This window comes from Centruroides sculpturatus, unplaced genomic scaffold, assembly GCF_000671375.1.
Source record: "Centruroides sculpturatus isolate CEXI.00-Female unplaced genomic scaffold, Cexi_2.0 scaffold382, whole genome shotgun sequence".
Taxonomy (NCBI): domain Eukaryota; kingdom Metazoa; phylum Arthropoda; class Arachnida; order Scorpiones; family Buthidae; genus Centruroides; species Centruroides sculpturatus.
The window spans coordinates 467,732-491,480 of NW_019384562.1; the positions used below are offsets into that span (position 1 = coordinate 467,732).

Here is a 23,749-nt window from a genome sequence, read left to right on the forward strand (position 1 = left end):
AGGAAAACTCGCCATTGCACGGACGTTTTCGGCAAAGACTAAAAACAATCGAAACTGTGCCGAATTATTCATTTCTTATACACTGCCGAGTAAAGAGAACTCAACACGCAGACTACTTACAATATTTTCATGTTCTTAATAAATAGTTAATTACGATTACTTTAAACGTCTTAAAAAACGTAACGTAAGTAATTGAAGATCGCTCTACTCTACGATTACCAATATGGCAGCCATCGGCTTCGCTGTTGAATTTACCATTAACGGAGTCACTTATATTGTATAATTCGATAAAATAAAGACTTATCAGAGATGGACAAATTAAGTTATTCAAATAGTGATTGGGCAGAATGCATTTCGGGTCCGGGTCCCTTCAACTAACGTAAGATGACATTGGTTCAAATGAAAAATCCGTTCATAAATAATGTAGAATTATTAAATTCTGGATTACCTGAGGAGTATTTTGAATTTTATATTATTAATGGGTTGTAAATAAATAAAAATTGAATAAAACATAAAATAAAATTGATGGCCCATAAAAGCGCTATATATTGCAGCCCATTATTGTGAAATGGTCACAATATTGGGCTGCAATTTTAATTTATTTAAAATATATACTCTCTATCTCAAATTAATAGTGTCTTGCCCCTGTACATCACGCTTTTCCTGCTAGCAATAAGTCGTGCCGGTCATCTAACTGCTTTCCGGGAGAAATTTTTGAATTGAAATAACATGACTTCCGGTTGGGATCGGTAGTTCGTATATAGTTAATCGGGGCCTCTTGTCCGTAAGATTATGTAGAATGTTGAAATGTATTTGTGTTATTAAATGAATGAACGTGTTTCTTATTAACTATATACTTCTGGCGAAATACAAATAAACACTAACATTTAATACTTTGAGGTGTAATGTAAATTTGTAATCCTCGATTATGTATATTGCATTCATCTATAATTGCATAGAATACTGCAACTCGACATTTTGAGAGACAGAAAAGACACTGTTGCATTACTCACACCTTTTCTCTTTATCGTTAACAAATTAAAAAATCCAGTAATGAGTTTCTTAATTAACTCCTTACCCCTAGACCTTTAATTACCAAAATTTAATAGCATCGATTTCCCTAATACACAAACCTTCCTGTAAAATTTCAAAAATTTTCGACATAAAGCACGAGAGTTATTAAGCTTCAAACAGGGTGAACAAAATCGTACCCCATACACACTAACTAACATCCATTTCAACAAGAAAAAAACTCGAATCATTTTGCAATTCTCTACGTTTTAAGTCCAAAAATGTAAATATCTTGGGGGTCATGTTTTGACCTCTCGCCATATTTTCCCTGTTATTGTGTATTTTAGATTCTTACTGCGATTTGTGGACATTTGGCATCGTATTACACCAGATGTTAATCGGAGAAACACCAATGGACATTTATTTGCAACAAGTTATGAACATTGATAATATCAACTTGAACTCCTTATCGAGATAATAAAAAGCAAGTCAGCATTTTTACTTTTCCGCTGTTATATATAATTACGAGAGTTAAACAAAATGATCATAGAGCGGCACAGAGCTCTATAGAAGAACTCAGCCATACGTGTAGTGTTAATTAAAGTGCCAAATTTGACCATTAAATTTATGAAATAATCCTTAATAAACTTTTTTTGCCATATAAAATATGTAAACAAATTTATTTCGTAAATTTGATTACATATTTTATATGGCAAAAAAGTTACTGAAGCTAAAAAAATCGCTTGCTGCACAACTTTTGTTCTTTGGTTGTAGCATGGTCTTTTTACCTATTGGTCTGTCAAATGATGACGATTTCTCTTGATACAGTCGACCCCCCCTATAACACTTGATAATTCCGTTTTATATGAATTCCATGTTGTACGAGTCGCTTACGTGTGCCGGGTTGTGAACGGCTTACGTATTTGTAAAATCTAAGTGACTCGTACAACATGGAATTCATATAAAACGGAATAATCAACAGTGTTATGGGGGGGGTCGGCTGTACATTCAAATGGTAATATTCTAATTGACAGAAGACGCAAAGACTAGCAGTTCAGTTAAGGTCTATAAACACAAGATCAGGACGCCATTGTTCCTTATGGAGTCGCCATTTTGGTTCCTTAGTTCCATTGTCATGGTATAGATTTCATGCTCTGTACAGGAGATATACAGGTACATGGTTACATTTTATTTATAAACTGTGAAGCCAATACATCATCTGTATTTTACAGTTTAGTTTATGATGAAAATGGGTGTTTATGGAAAAGTTAGTTTTACTCGGAAATTTAGAATTTACCAAATAGAATAACTAGAAATATAATTTAAAACAAAGGGATGGCATATTTACAATAATATGCAATTGTGAGAACTTAGGGGCTAATATTTTAAGTTGAATATAAAATTCTAAAATTTGTCAGACAGGAAACATTTGGGTTAGTCACAAACGAACCTTTTTTCGATTTTAAAGGAAGTTCCCGAGGAGAGATGCTGATTTTTATATCAACTCCACAATGAAGTTCATTGTTTCTTCTCTTCTCAGATGCCTCAAATAGCCCCAGATGATTAGTCGGACGAATATCCTATAAACAGGGTTTACATCAACGTCTAGAGAGCTGGAATTGGAAACATAACTCTCTAGAAAGTTGTCCGAATGAAAAGGAGTTTCCTTCTAAATGCAGGAAAACGCCTCAGACTCAGAAGAAAATAAAGGAAAGAAATAAGGTATTGCATTTGACTGTAACACTAAGCTCTCTCTCAAGATAGGTTTGGTTTTATTCAGTTATGGCAACGCAACACTTGGACTATCTGCCTAGGGCTCTGCCTTTCGGGAGATGTTTTTAAGGGTAACTGCCCCTATTCAGGCGTTACAGACGTGGAGGAAGGACTTTCTAAGGGCAATTGCCCCTATTCAGAGATTACAGACGTGGAGGGAGGACTTTTTAAGGGCAACTGCCCCTATTCAGAGATTACAGATGTGAAGAAAACCCAGAAAACTCCACATGGCCAGCCCGTTCAAGCGAGACGCGAACCCACGACTGAACTCCCAGTGTTCAGGGTACGAAGATCGCTTGGCTACTGGTGGGCCCCATTATGGATTCGACCAGGCCCACAATGGGGTAGTCGGTTAATGTGGGATAAGACCCAACATATCCCGCCAGACACGAAAAAATACCTAAAGTTTTTTGACCCGCCCGGAATCTCCATGTTAATTGCTCGGCCATCCGCCCGTCAGTAGAACGCCATTATTAATATCGATTAAATTTTATTTATCTTTATAAAATTATTGAAAACATTAAACAACATCAAATATTCTATTTACAATTATCAATATTTGATATGTATTTTAAATACCGAGATATTTTAATATTGCGAAAGGTGGCGTTCGAATCTCATAACTTCAGAAATGGCGACGTTAAGTGGTGAGTGGTTTGTTTACTGGAAACGTTTAACACGTTTCTAGTCGATACTATTTAATAATTATTGGAAAAATATGATCCAGGTAAAGATTTTCGCCAAATAACAAACGTGTGAAATGTTTTAATTTACTCGAGTTTTGAAAGTGGAAGATTCATTTATGTTTTGGTTTCGATTTCCATAACAAACACTGCGAGGCGCGATTCTCCTCCGTTATTCCCTCTTCCGATGCTCACAAAGGAATTCTAAACAAAGGATTTATTTAAAATGCCGTTGGTCATTTTAATGCGGATTATAATTATCTCGAGGTTACTAAGCAAAATTAGGAAATTCGATCGTTAAGCGTGCATTTGACGCGTACGCGAAGTAACGCTTACAAATACGAAACTACCACGTGGTTCCAACACGTGCGATTGCAGCCCGAGTCTCCCGGTTTGAGAGTATCTCGATGACGAATTTGAGAAGCATGTGGATCGGATGTCGATTCCGTACGACTTGGCCACTTTGTGGTTCGACTTGACAACATCCGACATTGCGAAATGGAAAATCGTTCTGGCCGAAAAATCCTTTCAAGTGGGTCTCTTTAATGACTTTCAATCGCCGGTGTGGGTCCATTGGTACCGGAATGAATAGAATCACCAAATGCCGGTGGTCGGTTTGTGGTTGATTTACTGCTCAGCTGCACAGAGTTTCCGTTTTCTTTCTGCTTTCCCGTACTGTCGTTCTTTGTCGACACCTGGACTTTTGGTAGGTACAGTACTCTGTTGGCAGATCGTGTTTATGTTGTCTTATCTTGTCAATTTGATCTAATTCGGAATGATGTGGAGAAAAAGTTAAAACTTTTGTGAAAAATGGACAATTTCTAAATAACCTATGAGGAGATTTTGTTCTGCTTTTCTGCTTTAAGCATTTCAATTTTGCTCAAAAGATTTGGTATCCCAGGTGTAAAATGATGGTGGCCAAAGTGCCTGTCCAACAACAGGCACTTCGGAGACTCGATTTGAATTCAGATTGGACTCGTGGAAGTTTTGTGGGTTCTGTACCGGTGCAGAGCAATGTCTGCCATTTGTCAACAGACCATGCAATAGCACAAAAAAGTTCTTGCTGCCTGCAGACAAGAAAGAATCGAGATAAAATTATCAAGTGAAAAGCAAATAAAAATATGGGGCAAAACTTGTAGGAAAAGAAGACTGTATTGTATAGAGTTTAGTTGGCATCCACATAGCAATTTGGTAAAGGAATTGATCAGTTTGCATCTCTAGGATCTAGATTCAAGTTTGGGTTAATCATGGGAATTTATCATTTACCAAAATAAACTCGTAAAGCATAACATATTTTTTATGAGTTTTGTTTCAGACAAGATGTTAGAAGGGAAACTCAAAGTTTAATGATACTATGATGCTACACATTAATGATATGTTAAATATCAGAATAGCATTAATTAAATCACACTATCATCCTTGTAATGGCATCTATTGAAAAACAAAAACATTCAACCCAATACATTATGAGATAAATGAGAATAATCTTTTTCGGAATAAAATAAAATAAATAATAATAATAAACAGAGTAATCGTTAAAGCAAATTTAGCAGCAGGCAGCTATTTAATAAGGAATAACCTAACTTTTAGCTATGAAGTTTATTGAATCTTAATATTAGAATATAGGAAATGATAAATCTAACTAGTTATGTAATGCTGTATAAGCATGTAGTCAGAGCGAGGCTGCTCGCACCTTCATTTTCTAGATTATGAGGAAAAAAAGAGAAAAAAAAAATCATTCGTTCTCAACAATATATTTGATTTCTATTGTATCATTTAAAGGTACAAATATAAGGTCAGAATAATCTATTAATTAATTGCTATGCCAACGTATCTTGAAATTTTGTCTATCACTATGGGCCTTGGACTTACAGATTGACTCGTAGCAATCTTTATTGTAACTGTTTAAAATATTATGTCAGTTATTTTTTTTAACTTGACTGAATGCAACATAGGTAAGACCGATAGCTGTCTCTTTTTTACCTATATCTATTTTGATTTTTGGAAGAGTTAATCCCTGTGATTTTGTGTATAGTCATAGAGTATGTCATAGGTATAGTCATAGAGTCATAGGTAAGGGGAAACTATGAGATCGCAATATACTGCCATCGTTTGAAGAGCATGTTATGGGAATTATTGGAAACAGATTACCATTGATGAAAGGTCCCTGATAGCTATCAAATTCCACTAAAATAAACAGAGGAAGAGCTGGAGGGTGAGCATTAGGAGCATATATAATGTAGCATATAGTTCCTAGTGAACCATTGACAAGACCTCCTTGCACCCATAAGTTGACTCTCAGCATGATTCTGGCATTAACTGAAAGATTCAAATACTTGGAGAGACCAAGAGCTGAGTCATTTTTAATGAAGGTAGAGCAATATTTGGAGTGTTTTCAAATGCTATATAAGCAACAGGGCACCCAGTTGACTGCAAGTAGTCTTTGTTGCTTTATTTAACTTGCTCGTTTGTTGGATATAGCTCTACTGCCATTTGGAACTGATCAAGTTCATCTCTAGATAAATAGGCTTGATAAATAGACGCTGCCATGTAGGACATAGCCTTAGTCAGCTCATTTTGACCTCTAATACTGAAGAAAAATGCGACCTTCATTTTGACACCTATCTCCAGTTCTACAAAAATTGATCATTTTTGAGAGTTGAAATTTTAATCAGTTCATCCTTGAGTAACGATGAGTCATCGTAGAAAATTTCAAGATCAGATTAATTCATTCCAGAGTTATAATATTGACAAGGAATGCATGACGTCAAGTGTTAGTCATCACTCGGTTTCGCCTCACTCCAACAATGAAATAACCAGTTCAACTTTATATTGATAAATCTATATAAATCTATACAGTCTATGCCAAATTAATAGGTTAAATTAATTGTTATCATACTTAAAATCAGTTTAATATGGACCCGGCCTTCAGAGCCTATTATTGATTTAATGTCTGTACGCCTTTCCATATTCATTTTAACGAGCTCACTGTTTATTTATTTGTTTGTTGTCCCAAACAGAAGTTAAATTTCCACATTAGTTTTTGGGTTTGGTTAAAGTTGAATTTTAATTAATAAAATATATGAATTTGGCCTAAAGATTACATTAAAATCACATTATTGTGTAAAGATTAATAATTAGAAACTGATTTTGAATTTAGTTAAATAAATTCAAAATTCCGAAAGAGAAGATCGATTCTGTACACGACTAAATATAGCTTGAAAAATAGTCGTTGGCTAACAGTTTGGGTTTTATTTATATTACAGTTAACCCTCCATATCCGTGGGTTTAATTGAACACAAATTGAAAATATTTGGAAAAAATTCCAGAAAGTTTCGAAACTTGAATCTGTTGTGCGCCAAGCACTACACTAAACCCATGCAAATTAACCCTCTGTTGCCCTAAAAATTTCAAAACATTATTTTTTTGGACTCCAAAGAACAAAACACTTTGCATCAGATAAAAACACAAAATTTGCAAACGACAAATTATATTTGAACAGTTGGCTATGTTTTAAATTAAAGAATTAAAGACAAGTTGTAATACTTATGGAAATATTAAGGTAATTTGTAAATTTATTAATTTTATTATAACAAATTTATTTGTTTCATTTCCAGGATCTAGTGACAGTGAATCAGAATTTAGCAGGCCATGTTTCAAAAGCTGGAGCAAAGAGGACCTTCCCCAACAACAAACGGGTAAACTAAAATTATTTGATATAGTGTTTCCTTGGCAAAATTAATAATAATGCAAAGTATTGTTACAAAATTTATCTAGCCATTTAAATTTCTTACGTAGAATCGATTATGTTGTTTGCAATGTTTTCTAGGGATGTTTATTCACTTAATGTCTAAGTTACAATTCATTCTGTCTAGGCAGGCAGTTTGAGTGGGGGATTGCACAAAATCTTTTTTATAAACATTATTTCTCCATTTAAAATTTTTAATAAAAAATATAGATCTAATATAATAAATTTTGTATGAAGTGAGAATATCGGTAATCCTGATTATGCTAGTAATAACCGTCTCGTCGTTTCATGTCGGAAATCTAGTGTAGAAAGTAATTGCAACTTTCCCAGGTAAGTTTTCTTCAGCAATTGTGGTTAAGCTACAGTTTTTGGTCATTTGTGATGGCCAAAGAAAAGAATATAAACAACACTCAATTGGAGAAGATTTTGGTGGCATTTTCTTTTATGAACTTTGATTCAGAAAGTTAATTATTTGCTGCTTCTTTACTAAGCTGGGTGTTGAGGGACAGGACCTGATGCACTTGGGCTAGACCTTCTAACAAAAAAACTTTTGAGGTTTTTTGTTTGCTCGGATCTGATTCCAGGTCCTTTGACTTGGTAGATAAACACTTTAGTTGTCTCAGCCATCAAAGAAAGTAAAGCTAAGAAAAAGAAAAAGATTATCTTTGAATATTTAAAACTTTTTACATCTTTCAACAGAACAATTTTTCTAGCTGTCAGGAGAATGCACTAGTGTTAAAAATTCTGGGGGAGTTGTTGCAGCTCTGACAATAGTCACAAACTTGTATTTAGGTCTTTAGTTACACATCTGATAAACTGTAAACATTATTACAGTTATATGCAATTACAGTAAAATAAGGGTACGTTCGTAAAGTCGAATGAGTTAAATGCATTAGTAACAAATTGTTCTAAAAGTAGTAGTCTTGCTCAGTGCACATACTCTGCAGTGATGACGTTTCAAATGAAACTCTAACAAAGTTTATGAAGGAAAGAGTTAGTTCACTTTGTTAAGAAAATGGCGGCCGGCGATATCGATGTTTCTAAATCTACTCGAGTGTTTAACCTGTGAATTAAAAGGTGAAATGATAGAAATAACTGTCCACCCGAAGCAATCTAAGAAAAATATTTCGGATAAGGCTACACTAGCAACATTCATATCTTTGATTTTAGAAACAGCCATTTAGTTATAAACAAATCGTTCGAAAAGTCTAACGAAATAAGAATAACGATGACATTATTCTCATTTAACTCATTCGACTTTACAAAAAATTGCAGTTTAGTACACAAGTCATTAACCAAGCTTATCTTCTGTTAGTTAAATTATTGATATTTATCATTTGACAAATACTAAAAGTTGGTTAAATTAATATGCTTCAATGTCCTAATTTATTGTAATCTTATTTCATCCACTAGTACATATCTATTAGCAGGACTTATTAAACTGGCTCTAAGGATACTGCAACTCAGTTTCACAGATTAGAAAATTGTTGTTTTATTTAATTTACCTGGACACACAGAGGGAGGGGAGAGTGTGGCGTATAAAGAGAAAGATAGAAACAGGTTGAGAAGTATAAGTCAAGATAAACAATTGGAGATGTAAGTTTTGGAACAGTGTTTTAATGTAAAAAACGAAGTAAAGTTAATGTGTAACCTAATAGTTTATGTTTTAATATAGGTATTTGTGTGAAAAGTTACTGTTAATAATGTTTAAATTTAATTGCTTGGTGGAAATCGGAAATGGAAAGAATTAGCCCTGAAATTGTAAGAATTTTATATTTTTGTAGGGAAATTTTAAATTTTGTATAGAAAAATTTATTTTTAATTTTTATGTAGAATGTATCATATAAATACCTGCTGATGAGGGACGAACAAGTCCGAAACACAATGTTAAAATGTATGTGTCCAGGTAAATTAAATAAAACAACAGTTTTCGAATTTGTGAAACTGAGTTGCAGTATTCTTAGCGCCAGTTTAATAAGTTTTGTTAATAGATACGTACTAGTGGACAAAATAAGATTACTAAAAGTTGGTATTTCAGCATTCTAAAATGTAAATTATTGGTATCAATATTGTAAAAATTTATCGGTTTTGGTTTAATGTATCATTTGTCAGTTTATTACTTTAAAAACAATGCAATTTAGGCATTATGATTATCATCAAAACAAGAAAAGTTATAGTCAATATTTTCAAAAGGTTGCATTTTTGATTATGCATGAAACATTTTTCAGTTCATAAAAAAATACATTTGTGTTTTTAGAAATATTAATTCAGTTATTAAAAATTGATTGTTCTTTATGTTACAGAAAACTATGCAAATGACTGTGATGACGATCAGAATTTGGAGTCGGACGATGAAATAAACAGTTTGGGATTCAAAGGTTTCAAAAGAAGTGAGTTATATTTAAATATTTATTTAATTATAATTTAGAAGTTAACAATTTAATTAACTTATACCAGTCTGTGATAAAATTAGAAGCCATAAGCAATTGTGTGTTGATTTGAAAATAAAATTTCAAAAATTAAAGTTTTAATAATTTTTAAAAATTGAATCTTGAACATTTTTTTTTTTTTTTTAATAGTATTGATATTTGAAGTTTCTATCAAAATTAATGTTATCATAGAGCACAGTAGCACCCTATGGTAGAGCTCAGCCACATGTCTAATGTTAAAGTGTAGGACTTAATGAAAATTTTAATAGTTATTGATATTTGAAGTTTCTATCAAAATTAATGTTATCATAGAGCACAGTAGCACCCTATGGTAGAGCTCAGCCACATGTCTAATGTTAAAGTGTCAAATTTGACCATTAATATCAAGTCCAACGAACCAATTTGGATGAAATTTAAAATATTTAGTGTCTGCAACGAGGGCTTAAATTTTGACTGTCATGTAAATATATCACGCATTATGAATGTCACACGAGTTATCATGATAACTATTCTTGTATGAAGTTATTGATGAATGAAAAATACTTGAAATCCCATTTAAAAAAAATGGTGAAACCAAGTTGAAAAAGTAGAGCTCAGCAAAAACATTTAAATAAACGAAACTTTTGAAAAGTTGTGGCATAAGAATAGTGCATCCAGATTTGACAGTAAGACTCTACACGTGAATAAAATGCACATCACACAGACTACGACGACAGGAAGTTTTGGATGAAGCAATGTCACTGTGATAATAAATTTGAAAAATAAGCATCGTCACAGAAAAAGGCTTTACTTTATGCCTCAAGCTTTTTTTGCTGATACTTCTCAAAGATGTTCTAATGTTTAACCAAATTAATATAGATGTAATGATGTTAAGGCATGAAGTAAAGCTTAAAGACTTTTTATGTGACGATGCTTACTGTTCCAATTTATTATCACCTAACAATATTGGTGATATTGTTCCATCCAAAACTTCCTGTAGTTGTAGTCTGTGTAATGTGCATTTTATTCACATGTCGCGTCTTACTGTCAAAGCTGGATAGACTATTCTTATGCCACTACTTTCAAAAGTTTCCTTTATTTAAATGTTTTTGCTGAGCTCTACTTTTTCAATTTGGTTTCACCAGTTTTTTATGGGATGTACAGAAGGTTTATAACAAGAGTAATAACACAGGATGTCCAAAAAGTTAATGTGCAGTAAAATTTTAATAAAAGTGAAGTTTTACATACAGTATTGCAGTTTCTCTTATGGCAAATGCTGAAAATGTCTCCTAGAGATCCCAAAATCTGGGAAAACAAGGTTTGGAGACCTAGTGGGCCAGATTACTCAATGGGTAAAGAAGTCTTCCAAAAATCAGAAGCCTACAAACGAGCAGTGATGCTGTCTATCATAAAACAGAAATGCAGGACGTATAACTAACAGGTCTTGTGTGAGGGGCTAGCTTGGGATATGGAGTAGTTAAGACTCTTGTATCACTTATTTGGCAGCTATTCGTTGAGAATAGTTCTCAGTTTGTTCAAAAGAATAGTTTTTCTATTTAAAGAAATCGAGTGCAGAGGGACTTACAGTTTGAATGTAAAACAAAAGCGGAATTAGATGATCATGTAATCACCCTTTTCCTTATCAAGATTCCCGACACCAGTTAATTAGTTATTTTACACGTGGATTAACACACATTATCCCTAACTTGTGAGTAGGAGGAGCATAGGAAATTTGAATACGAATGAGTATGAATAGCCAACATTAACCAAACCATTATTATATAATAAACCACAACATTCAATAAATCAAAAATATCAAAAGTATACAAATGAATGAATCTAAACCTAAATCTAAACTAATAACTTAACCTAATCTTATTCTAAACCTGATGCATGAGAGAGAGTTTACATCGATCTAACTGTGATCATATTACCTTCTCCAGGTCTTTCAAATATTTCACTGTATGAGAGTCTTCTTCAATTATGGATATTCTTGTAATATTTTCTATGGCAAGTTCTTTAAATAACTTCTCTTTTAACAATCTTGTCGTATACTTCATATGTAGTGCTATATATTTTTTTACTTTCATTTAACGAATTCATATAACAGACTTGTATGATGGACACTGTATGACAATATCTTTTCATATGTCGGTCTCTCTTCGTGTGGCAATACCTCTTTCGACGGACTGCCTCGAATGGCAGGAAAATGTCCCTTTTATTGTCTTCCAGTAGCATGTGCAAAACTCGACTCATCGTGAGTTGGCCGTGGAAAGGAAATCAACTTCTTTTCAAAATCGAAAATTGAAGTTTAAAATATTATTTTCTATTAATTTATAAATCTTTTTCTCTACTTTGTTACTTTGCTCAAAATGACTTTCCTTTTGATTTCCAGATTCTCACACTTGTATGCAGTGCCATACATATAAGTTTAACGTCATTACAAATTTCTCCCTGCAGATAACTTTTTGGACACCTCATATAGAGAATAGCAAATTCCAAACTGATACTTGTTGAAAAAATTAGAGTAACAGAATTTATAAATTTTTTATTTTTATTTTGTTTGAATATGAAATAAAATATTTTTGGTATTCTCTTGATCTCTTTCCAACATTTTTCAACAGTTACTTTTATGTTTAACAAACTATTCAGCTTTATTAATCATTATTATTACTTTTAGTTTAGTTTATTTTAATTCAGTTCTTTAATATACATATTCTAACCCTGACATTGCTGTTGGATAAACCATTTAGCAAACACAAACTATCTACATGGCATCTTTTCCAAATAATTAATAAACAGTTTTGTTAAATAAAAATCATTGATAAGTAATATAAAAGCAATTTAATCAAGTAAAATAATACTACAACAATAATTTTTTAATACATTCTTCCATAATAATCATTTTAAAAAACTTATTTAATTCTGTCCACTGGAACTTTGTGTGCATATAATTTACATTAGTCTTACACTCTAGATTTACACCTACGAAAGACTATAAATTGATGCATAAAACAGAACATATATACAAATTTCTAAATGTAATACACTGTATTATTGTTGACATAACTGAAAGAAATTTACATTATTTGCTTTTAGCTCAAACCTAGTAAGGTTCCTGATCATAATTCTATACTGTGTCCAATAATAGATTATTAACTCGTTAACTGTATTATGTTACAATTTACTAGCTATACATGACAAGAATTCACTTCATGCTTCACCAATGTTTATTCATATCTATTTTGTACAAATGCATTTTGACTCAACATTCTTGTTGGCTAAAACAGACACAAAAATAAAGGTTTAAAAATATATATTTATGTTCTGACAAAACAGCAACTTACTGTATGTTGTTTGTACAATATATAAAAACAGATAAAAAGTTAAAACATTGGTGTATTTGAAGCATTAAATATGAAAGTGATGATGATGTAGTGTTGAGACAAGCATCTTAATTTGAATATTATCCTAAAAAATTATACATTATTAGTTCATTATTGCAACATACTATTCATAACGATCAAATGATCAAATTAATATATCCTAATTACAACTAATCATGTACTATACCTTTATTAATACTTTTGACATTATTGATATCTGTATAATTTGGTGTAATTTGTAGCTATCGTATTCATATAAACATGTTAAAAGAGACTCATATAATACGGTAAAACGTCATCGCCAACTCGTGTCGCGACAGGATTGGTCTTATGTAGACCAATAGCAGATATTGCACAAACCATTGAGTTTAAATGAGCAGCGGACCTACCAAAAACCATTTATTATTTAACGGCCATAAAAATTATATTTATATTAATGATGTCTCCAAAATTCAGCAAATGTTTCGCAGAAAAATAATTTATCAGGAAACACGCACCCACCATTCGATGCATCGCTCCACGACTAAAACAAGCTTAAGCAATGGCGTTGTTGAACAGTGCATACTTGATAAGTAATCCTACAATTTTTTGTTTATAGCATAGTTTATATGGATTATTCCAAAAAAATTATACGTGTTTTGGAAATGTTTAGTCAAATTAGTCTAGAATCGATTAATTTTATGGAAGAAAATTTTTCAAACAGCTGTAGTCCCAAAACTGCATAAGTGCCGGGCTGTGATTGGCTCATGTATTTAAGTGATCATAAAACACGAATTCATATAAAACAGAACATATCTATCGTATTATAGGGGGGTCTACTGTACTCACTTCCATTACTTTCACATAAGTCTTGAGTACAAATCAGTGATACTTTCCAATGATGCTTTGTTGCAAATACAGTATTGTTTATAGTATTGAGGTCTTACTAAGATGGATATATCGTATAATGCCTAAAGTGCTATTCTATGGGAAGCATTGTCAAAACATGAAGTGAATCCTTGTATGTAGCTGGTTAATACGGTTAACCTAAAACAACAATGAGATACACAAGCCCTTAAGGAATAACAACATATTTAACTTTGTTAATTTACTAATGGATTTATTTCTTCTAATGATAAGTCATTAATGTTGCAATTGATGACTTAGTAGTTGATGTGAAAGCTATTTACTGTTTAGCCAGTTCCTCATGTTTTACTAGAAAATGGCTAAACAGTAAATAGCTTACAGATAAAAAATTCATAAATATAACTTATTTTGGATTTTTTACTAATCATTTTGCAAACAACTTAGTTAATTAGTTGGTATTTAAATGAGGACACTATTTAAAAATTTGTAACAATGATGTAAGATGTATGCCTGTTTAGATCTATATGACTCCATCAGTCCAATAAATATTAAAAAATGTTAAAAATTAATCAAGATTAAATGTTTTCAAGATGTTTCGCTTTATCATCAAATCACAATTACTGATTCAAATAAAGAATGATTTATCAAAAAATATTTTAACTGTGCTATTTGATCGTTCAAAGGTAGTACCTTACTGAAAATTTGCATTAAGCCATAAAACAAACCTCTTACAAACTAATCTGTTAAAATGAAAGCATGCCATATAATACAGAAGTAAAATAAAATAAAATAATCCTTTATATTGAATTAACAACATGTAAATAAAAAAGGAAGTGATGAAAAGTAATAAAATTCTAACAGCTCTCTATCAGTTACTAAGTGTTTTGTCATGTTTTAGCACCACACACAGTTCCAAATCATTTCCTTCTTGTTTGTTTATGTTGTTATTAAAGCTGACGCTGTTTTTAACATTGGAAGTATAAGTTTTGTTTTTTTATTTGTATTGGTAATTAATGCTTTGGCCAAGATCATGTTTGAATGGTCTTTGTGTAAGTCATATTGACATTCCATTAATCTATCTCATAATATTTGGTGGTAAGTGCTCCCTGTATATCATTTGGTAATTCCCTGGTTTCCCATTTCTATTGGTGTTTCATACACTCCTGTCTTTAGTATATTATCCATTGGGCTGTTTTACATTTTTGACAAAAGTTCATATGCTGTCAGAGGTCTTATCATGATTAATCTGATATTTTGATTTGATTAGCTCCTTTGCACTTGGTTGATTTCATTAGACATATCTGTAGTCAGCACAATGAGAGATTGCACTTAGTCAGTACTAACTGTGCCCATTTTAGGGGAGATAGGGTGACAGGATAGTATTCTCTACTTCAAAAATTTTTTGTACTGGATTTGTTAAAATGTTTTCAAGGAAAAAAATTCCAAGACTCAACAGAAAACAATTTCTGTCAAAGTAAAAATGCATGTGACTTACTATTAAATCCATAGATCAATCACCTCCAGCCTTACCCTACTTCCTAATTATCATCTAGGCTACAGAGGGTTTATTTTTGTTTACACAAAGGCACTTTTTGTTCAAAAATGACATATTGTAATTGATAAAATTTGTATAGTGTAAGTACTAGCAAAATTACAATAGAACTATTCCATCTTATCACCCTATCTCCCTTAAAATAGACAGAGTTAGTATTGACTAAGTGCAATCTCTCATTGTGTCAACTATTTGTACTATTTACTCGTGAGAAACGCATTAAATTTATTATTATTATTATTTGAATTTATTGTTTATTTGCTGTTAATTTACCACTTCTGTAGACTGGCTTTTTCCTCACAGAATGGACTTGGGAAAAAGCTGGTATTGATTATTGATTGTCACTCTGAATTAAAAGTGTATAGTTTTCATTTTATTAGAATACGATAGTGAAGACGAAAACGAATCTTCTAAGAAACGAAAAAGACAAGAACAAAATATGGCCTCGGCTCCTAGTGGATATAACCCCATTGTTAAAAATATGATGGTAAGGTTTTTCTATTGTCATTAAAAATGTATTTTTGTAATTTTGTGATATCTTACACATTGTTTTATTTTTGGTGCTGAATTTATAATTTTAAACAGATTATAAAGAACTAAATACATAATATAAACTCTAATAGAGCATGTTCAAAAAGTTACAGGAATGAGTCAAAAATTAAATTGTTAGGATATAAAGAAATTTATGTAATATTTTTTTTAAATAATTATCTCAAACTTTGACACATTTTTTTCAACAATTTCTTTTAATTTGGGTAAATAAAAACATCATTAGGATCTAATTTGGAATACAGTGAAAACTGCTTAGGCGACCACCTGCATTCGACGGGCACCTGTTAAAACAGGCAAAAATTTCTGGCACCGAATAGTTTATCCATAGAGTCTTCGTATAAGTAACCTGTATTAAACAACCACCTGTGTAACACAACCACGGGCATCGATTTTTTGTCCGAAACAACTTACAACAACTGTAATAAGCGACCACTTCCATGAATATATCTGGTCTAAACTATTGTTCAACAACGTTTCTCCCCTCCTAATAAAATGAATTAGTCTAAACTCTCGTTCAAACCCACCTCAGGCACTTCTCCCACCCTTGAAATTAGGTGCAGGTGTTAATGAATTAGTCTAGCAACAAAGGAAATTCATTTCAGTTTGTTCGAAATTGTCCAAAAAATGAAAGAAATGCAAAGTGCTGTCGTTAGAAGATCGTGTTAAAGTTATCACAACAGCAATTAGCCGCGAAGTTTAACTGTGGGAAAACGAAATTTATTTTACCGTAGACCTATAGTGTTTTCCTTGGGGGTATAAAATATTGTACACGATACAATTAATCGACTGATCTCATCGTTTGATAAAATTTATTTATTTATTTATTTTGAATTTGCTCATATACAGTACATAAATAGTTTCTGTATCAACCTACCTTATTTCCGTGATATTTTTAGAAAAATAATATCAGTAATTTTCGCACACAAAATATTCAAAAAACAATAAACGCATTAATGCAAAAATCAGTTTTACAGGCAACCTTCGTTTTTCGATTCTGCAATGACAATCGCAGAATGTAATGAAATCGTATAATGAGAAAAAATAATAAAATCATTTTATTATTAATTAATCATTTTTCTTATTATACTTAAGAAAAGATTAAATATTAAAAAACACAGTATTTTTAAAGTTAAAAATAAGATTAAGCAAATACCAAAACCAAAGTGATGTAGAGATATGACACACTTGTATATTGATGACGTAATACACATAACTGAGGAGCCAACGAAAACAACCAAGTTGAATTAATTAAATGGGAAAAAAGAAAGTGTGCATTATAATCAAGAAAATGCGCTATTGTATTAATCTTTAAAATATTGGTATTAAATATGTCTTGTCAAATTACGACAACTCTTGTAAATTGAGTTATCCGATAAGAATAAAATACAATACCAATAAAGCCCTATTGTTGAAATAATTCACATATTTTTGCTCACCTCTAATTTTGCTTAGTAGAAAGGGCTAAAAAGTGTGCAAAATACGTACGGAAATACGGTATTACAGCACCACCTGTCTAAAAGACCACTTTTTGAAGGAACCATGGGTGGTCCCCATAGACAGGTTTTACTGTATAGGATTGTTGGGGAAATCTAGCAGCTTTATTTAATTTTTTATTTTATTTACATATTATTTATAGGCAATGTCTCTAGGACAATAATTGCCACTCTCCAACACAAAAAACGATTAAAAAAAAATAATAGAGTTTATTGCATGTTTAATTAAATAAGTTTGTTTCCGACATATGTATTTGCTAGTTTTAGCAGTTTAATGTTTTTACCAGATAAATAATGATTTTATTGACTTTATATGCCTGTTGTCACGATAAAGTGTCCCATTTATTAAGTTGTTTCGGGCAACTTTCCTTTCAGAAGACATTTTATCCAAGTGTACATTTCTGTCAGAATATTTTTTACTTTAATGCACAAAATTTGGTGCTTATTTATACACTGTTTTCTGAATTTTCTGTTACAAATTTCAAAAACATTTTCCACTTGATTCTTTTCTTATGTATATATGAATTATTATGTACGTTAACATGAGATAATCATCTCACATTAATGTTCATGAAACACTGTCACATGAAACTGATCTTATGTAAATTACAAAAATTGTATCTTTACATTTTTATTTTACATTCTTATTCCTAAAACCTTGGGTACAATGAAATTAAACAACAGTTCCAAATTTACTATGATTTAAAAACTGTTTATAAACTCGCTATTGGATTATCTTGCTCGATCATTCAACTGCATGAGCCATAAGGATCCATATACCATCAAACTGTGAGCAACTGCACACTGTAGTCATTAGTCTCAGTTAACACAAAGATAGGAAAAATCGCAATAGGCTTCTAGCATCCAGTCTGTATTGTCCATATGGGGATGTTTATGTTAGATAAACATACCCATATGGACAGTACAAACACAATAAAAACATAATTTTATGTTAATTCCTACAAACCTACTCTTTATTGAAAAAAAACTTGTATACAATATCATAAATTACACTTCCATACAAATTCATTATATCAAAAATAAGATATTCTTTAACAAATTTTATATAAAAATTGGATGAACTACTGCTTGATCATTCTATTTAAAGTGTCTTATAATTAATACAGAATTTCTTTTAATTTGAAATTACTTAATTTTATATATTTGTTCATTTATGAATAGATTATTTACTAAGTATAAAATTTAAGAATTGTCAAATTTTTCACAAAATGAAAACAATTATTTGCTATACTTTTTTATATAAATTCAAAAATAAAGTGAAAATATTTAGGAATGAAATTCAATGTTTTTATTACAAATGAAGCGTGCAATGCCATAATGTTGTAAATGCCAAAAAAGCAAACTTCTCAGGAGAGGTAAAAAAATGCTTTTTCTAATGAATTAATTTATTTCAATTTTACAATGAAATGGTTAAAAAACTCACTAGGTTACAAATTCTCTGGAATATCAAATGATGTAAATATAAGCCATAACGTTTTAAGCACCAAAAGTCACGTGACTTGCGCTCTGGCACTTTAAACATTATAGCTTCATATAAATTTATTTTCAAAATACAACCACTTACAGTGCCAATATTGCTACAATATTTTTTTGTGACAGAAAACATTGCATTTAGAATACAATTCAATAAAACATATTTAGAGAAAAATGGCATTTATAACATTATGGCATTGCACACTTCAAATATAGACATAGTGAGTTTTAATTACAAATATTTGTGGGTTTGTCAAGATCAATGCATTTTAAACTTTTACCTTATACAATTACACAATTCCTGTTATGTAAGTATACACAGCTATATCTACATAATCACCTGATTTCTGGCAGTTTTTGGTTCTAAAGCCTTGTTGGATTAACCATTTTGCCAGACCAACTGCGGTGATGTATAATTATAATTTATCAACACATCTCTAACTCACTAATTATACACTTTCCATGTGTCTAAAGTATACCACAGAATGCTAGAAATATAAATTAAACAAATACTAAATGAAAATTACGTTTGATACCATCACTACTGATATTCTCATCTCTCTTAGAAGCCATTGCTAGGGTTAAATTTAAGCAAAATAAACCAAGAATATCACAAAATTGCAATATCACCACCAACAAGTGCAATGTAAATAAGCACGCTCTACACACAATCCATCCAGTAAATAGTACGATGACCACATTTGTATTTTTTATTGGGATAATGCAAGAATTTTTGTTATTTTTCAGAAAAATATGGGTTTTAAAGAAGGCTCTGGATTAGGAAAATACGGACAAGGTAGGACCCAAATTGTCGAGGCATCCAAACAGAGAGGAAGAAGAGGCTTCGGTTTACATCTGGACGGACTGGAACCAGCCGACATTCAGTGGGACTTTTCGAAAGAAAAAGTATGTTTATAAATAATTTATGCCTTTTGTTTCTATGTGTAAATAGACAACTCCACTAACTTGATACTTTAATTAAAGCCAGGCAATCTGCAAATTATTTGGCTATAATAAGGCTAATTTAATAATTAGACAGGAATTAATTTGTTCAGAGGTAGGCAGTTAGGCTGCTATTGCCTGTTAATTTTAATAATTATAATAGATAAATTTTTAATTTAGAATTTCTGGAAGAAAAGAATTGGCCTAGAGCAGGACTTGAGCTTGCTTACCATGCAACAGTAAGCAAGGAAATTATGATAAGTATAATAGTTTGGTGCAGAAAGCAGATACAAAAATAAATTAAATGAGGATATAAAAATTTCATAAAACTATGATAAAAACACTTGTTATCCTTTTTACTTTCCTGACTTCATCTGAGGTGAACTTTAAAATAAGTTTATTGTTATTTTAAAGTTCACCTCAGTTGAAAAGTCAGGAAAGTAAAAAGGATAACAAGTGTTTTTATCATAGTTTTATGAAATTTTTATATTTTTTAATATAATTTAAATAGATTTCTGACTTTGATAAAATAAAAAGATAAAGAAAAAAATTTTCTTAACTTTTTTAATTGATTTAACCAAATGAGGAATTGAACAAATTCACACATATGCATGAGTACTGATTACACTGGGCAAGTAAATTCACTTGTAATTTACTTATTAATTTGTAGTAGCAAGGTATAATAGCTTAGCAGAATCATGCTACTGCTGTATATAGTGATATACAGCAGTAGCATGATTCTGCTAAGCTATTGGGTTGTTCGGAAAGTAATTTCATTTTTTTTTACCACTAGACAGATTAATTGTATTTTGACAGTGGCATTTTAAGGCTTATTTGTAAAAAATTTTGTGTGATTTTGTGCAATTGTTTATTTTTTGTGTCCCATCAAATATAGAAGATCGAAAGCAGCATTTTAGGCATATTTTGCTCTTTTATTACCAAAAAGGTAAGAATGCTGTTCAAGCAAGAAAAAAATTGTGTGACGTATATGGATGTATTGACAGAATGACAGTGCCAAAACTGGTTTACATAATTTCATTCTGTCAATTTCAATATTGAAGATGTACGACGTTTTGGATGGCCAGTTGAAGCCAAAGAAAACAAAATAAAGGTACTGATTGAAGCAAACTGTTGAATAACAACACATGAAATCATTAAGAGATTAAATTTGTCAAATTGAACTATTTATGATTACTTGAAACAAATTGGTTTCGTTTCAAAGCTTGATATATGGGTTCCACGTGCTCTTAAAGAGAAATGTTCTCTTTGGTGGGATTTTAAGGAAATTTTTTTTGGAGCTTTTACCCGACAATTTAACAATTGATTCAAAAGTGTACTGCCATCGAGTAAACAAATTGAGTAATATCATTAAACAGAAAAGGCGGCCAGAATTGATCAACAAAACAGGTGTGGTGTTTTACCACAGTAATGTCAAATTTCACAAGTTTGGTAACTCGTCAGAAACTATTATAACTTAGATGGGATGTGCTATCATACCAACCGTATTTGCTAGATCGAGCACACTCAGATTATTACTTGTTCCGGTCTATACAAATCTTTTTTAACTGTAAGACATTTACTTGAAATGACAATGTCAAAAATCACTTGGACAGTTTTTTGTAAGCAACGATCAAAACTTTTATGAATTGAAATCATGCTACTACCAGAAACAATGACAACAGATATTTGACCAAAATGGTTGATATATAATTCAATAGAATATTTATTTATTATAAAAATATTGTGTTTTTTCCACGGAAAAAAAACGAAATTGCTTTCTGAACAACCTAATATTTTAACTCATTTAATGGTGCATTATGATGATCAAAGTTAATCCAAAAGTAGTGTTGTTCTTAATAAAAATAATTATTTTATATACATTTTGAATTTTAGCTCAAACTATAGCAATCAAATAAAAAAGGAAATCTCTAGTTGCAATTTTTTTTTCTGCCAGCAACATCAATGCTGTTTCTGTGTTATTAGGTTTCAACTTATCAAAACATAAAATATTAAGAAAGTGAAACTGTGATCATGATATTACTGTACTTTCTTAATCATTTAATCAATATATGTTATTATGCAATATAAAACATCCTAATTATTTAAATGTTAAAGTAAAAGATGAGACGTAGATATCGACTTGCTATGCTCATTACTCACTTGATTACACAGAGCAAGTTTTCTTGTCAGTGAATAAACTTGTGAGTGATTAATGGCAAAAGTAGCCAGGTCTTTGACTTTATTCATTTGGATAAATCATCAAGCCAGATTAATTAGCAACAAGTAAATGTTGGCAAGTGCTACTAAACTTGCCCAATGTAATTGAGCCCTTAAGAATAAAATATAGCAATACATTATTTATTTTATTATGATAATGTCACTGAAAATCAAATTTATTTTCCATTCCTTTGGTCACCTTGATTTTCTGCATTCAATTGAATTTTTTTCATGACAAATAACACCAAGGCCAACATGTGAGGTTCTGAAAGCTCTGTAAAAATTTGATTCAATTCTAATATTGTTTATTTGCTTAATTCTTCAGAAGTCTGTTCAATAATTACAAAACTTATAGACTACAAGTTTAGAACTGATAAATGCATAGTTACAGTTAGTGATGTGAAGATGCACACATCTGATAAAATATCACTATTAGGTCTTTTTTTTCAGTTATTTTGACACTAATTTATATTTTGTGTAAGTAAAGAAACTTTTCTAAAAGAATTTTTAATTAATATATGAATTGTTCATTTTAGGTGAACATCCAAGAAGACGTGTATTGGATGCCGCAATGTTTTAGAGATCCGCCAAAAATACACGAATTGCGACAGTGGATGAAAGAAGGTCCGGTTAGTATTTTATTGATCTAAACAAAGTTTATTATTTGAAAATGTCCGACTTGATGAGGATGAAAAATCTACTAAATGTGAACTGTGGTATGGATATGGTTGCCAGATTTCTACAACTGGATTAAAGGACACTTAAAAAATCCAGCAACAAGTTACATAACTCCCAACTGTTATTAGATTGTATTTAGAAAATAACTTTTATAATTTTAATTACAATATAACTTAATAAAATTCCCATTATCAAGCTATCCGTTATGAGATTTTGTTATAAAAACTTTTTATATTTTTAATAACTGTAAAATGACAAAAAACTTAATTTTGAGGGTAGGAACGAGTTTTATAAAAAAGTATAAATGTTAATAACGAGTAAATTTGTCATTAAGTTCAACCCAACTGGAGGTACATATGACCCCCTTTATCTCTCCACCTACTCAACCTTTAACCACCAAAATTTAATAGCATCAATCAATACCCCTCATATACAAGCCATCATGCCAAATTTTGTTACTTAATCCTTACCCTGTCCTGAGATATTAAGTTAAATAGATGCCTACATACGTATGTACATACAAAAATACATGTATATCTATGGATTTTTTTTTTTTTTACTTTTTTGGATTCAAGAGGTCTCAAAATTAGGAGGTTTGCAAAAAACTCAGATGGTCAAATTTGACATAATTCCAATACTTTCCCTTGTTATGTATACATAACAGCCAGGAAAGTAATAGGATTAATGTTATCTTGCTTCAACTTTTGCTCCTCCCTTCTTGCCCCAAAAAATAAAACTGAATGATTTATTTACTTTTTTTATCTTCACAATTGATAATACAACATATGCATTAAAAGTACGGTGCATCTGGGAAAACACAATTAACAATTTTTTTGATTGTTCCTGGAAAATCAAATAAAGAAAATCTTTTTTGTAAGAGTATAGCATGTCTACAGGGTCCATACAGACCTGGAAAATCAGGGAATAAGATTTTTAGCAGAAAAAGTCAGGTAATCTGCAAATACC

General features: G+C 31.2%; 1 protein-coding gene across 1 annotated transcript in view; it reads left to right on the forward strand.

Moving 5' to 3' along the window:
* Window positions 1–3,394: 3,394 nt before the first annotated feature.
* Window positions 3,395–23,749, forward strand: part of LOC111623980 (cap-specific mRNA (nucleoside-2'-O-)-methyltransferase 1-like) — a 59,097-nt gene continuing 38,742 nt past the window's right edge. Inside the window, exons 1-6 of the mRNA XM_023366739.1 lie at window positions 3,395–3,431; window positions 7,085–7,165; window positions 9,519–9,605; window positions 15,788–15,894; window positions 19,694–19,852; window positions 22,642–22,734. Coding sequence (XP_023222507.1) covers window positions 3,416–3,431; window positions 7,085–7,165; window positions 9,519–9,605; window positions 15,788–15,894; window positions 19,694–19,852; window positions 22,642–22,734 — 543 coding nt within the window. The 5' untranslated portion in view covers window positions 3,395–3,415. The remainder of the gene's footprint in view (window positions 3,432–7,084; window positions 7,166–9,518; window positions 9,606–15,787; window positions 15,895–19,693; window positions 19,853–22,641; window positions 22,735–23,749) is intronic.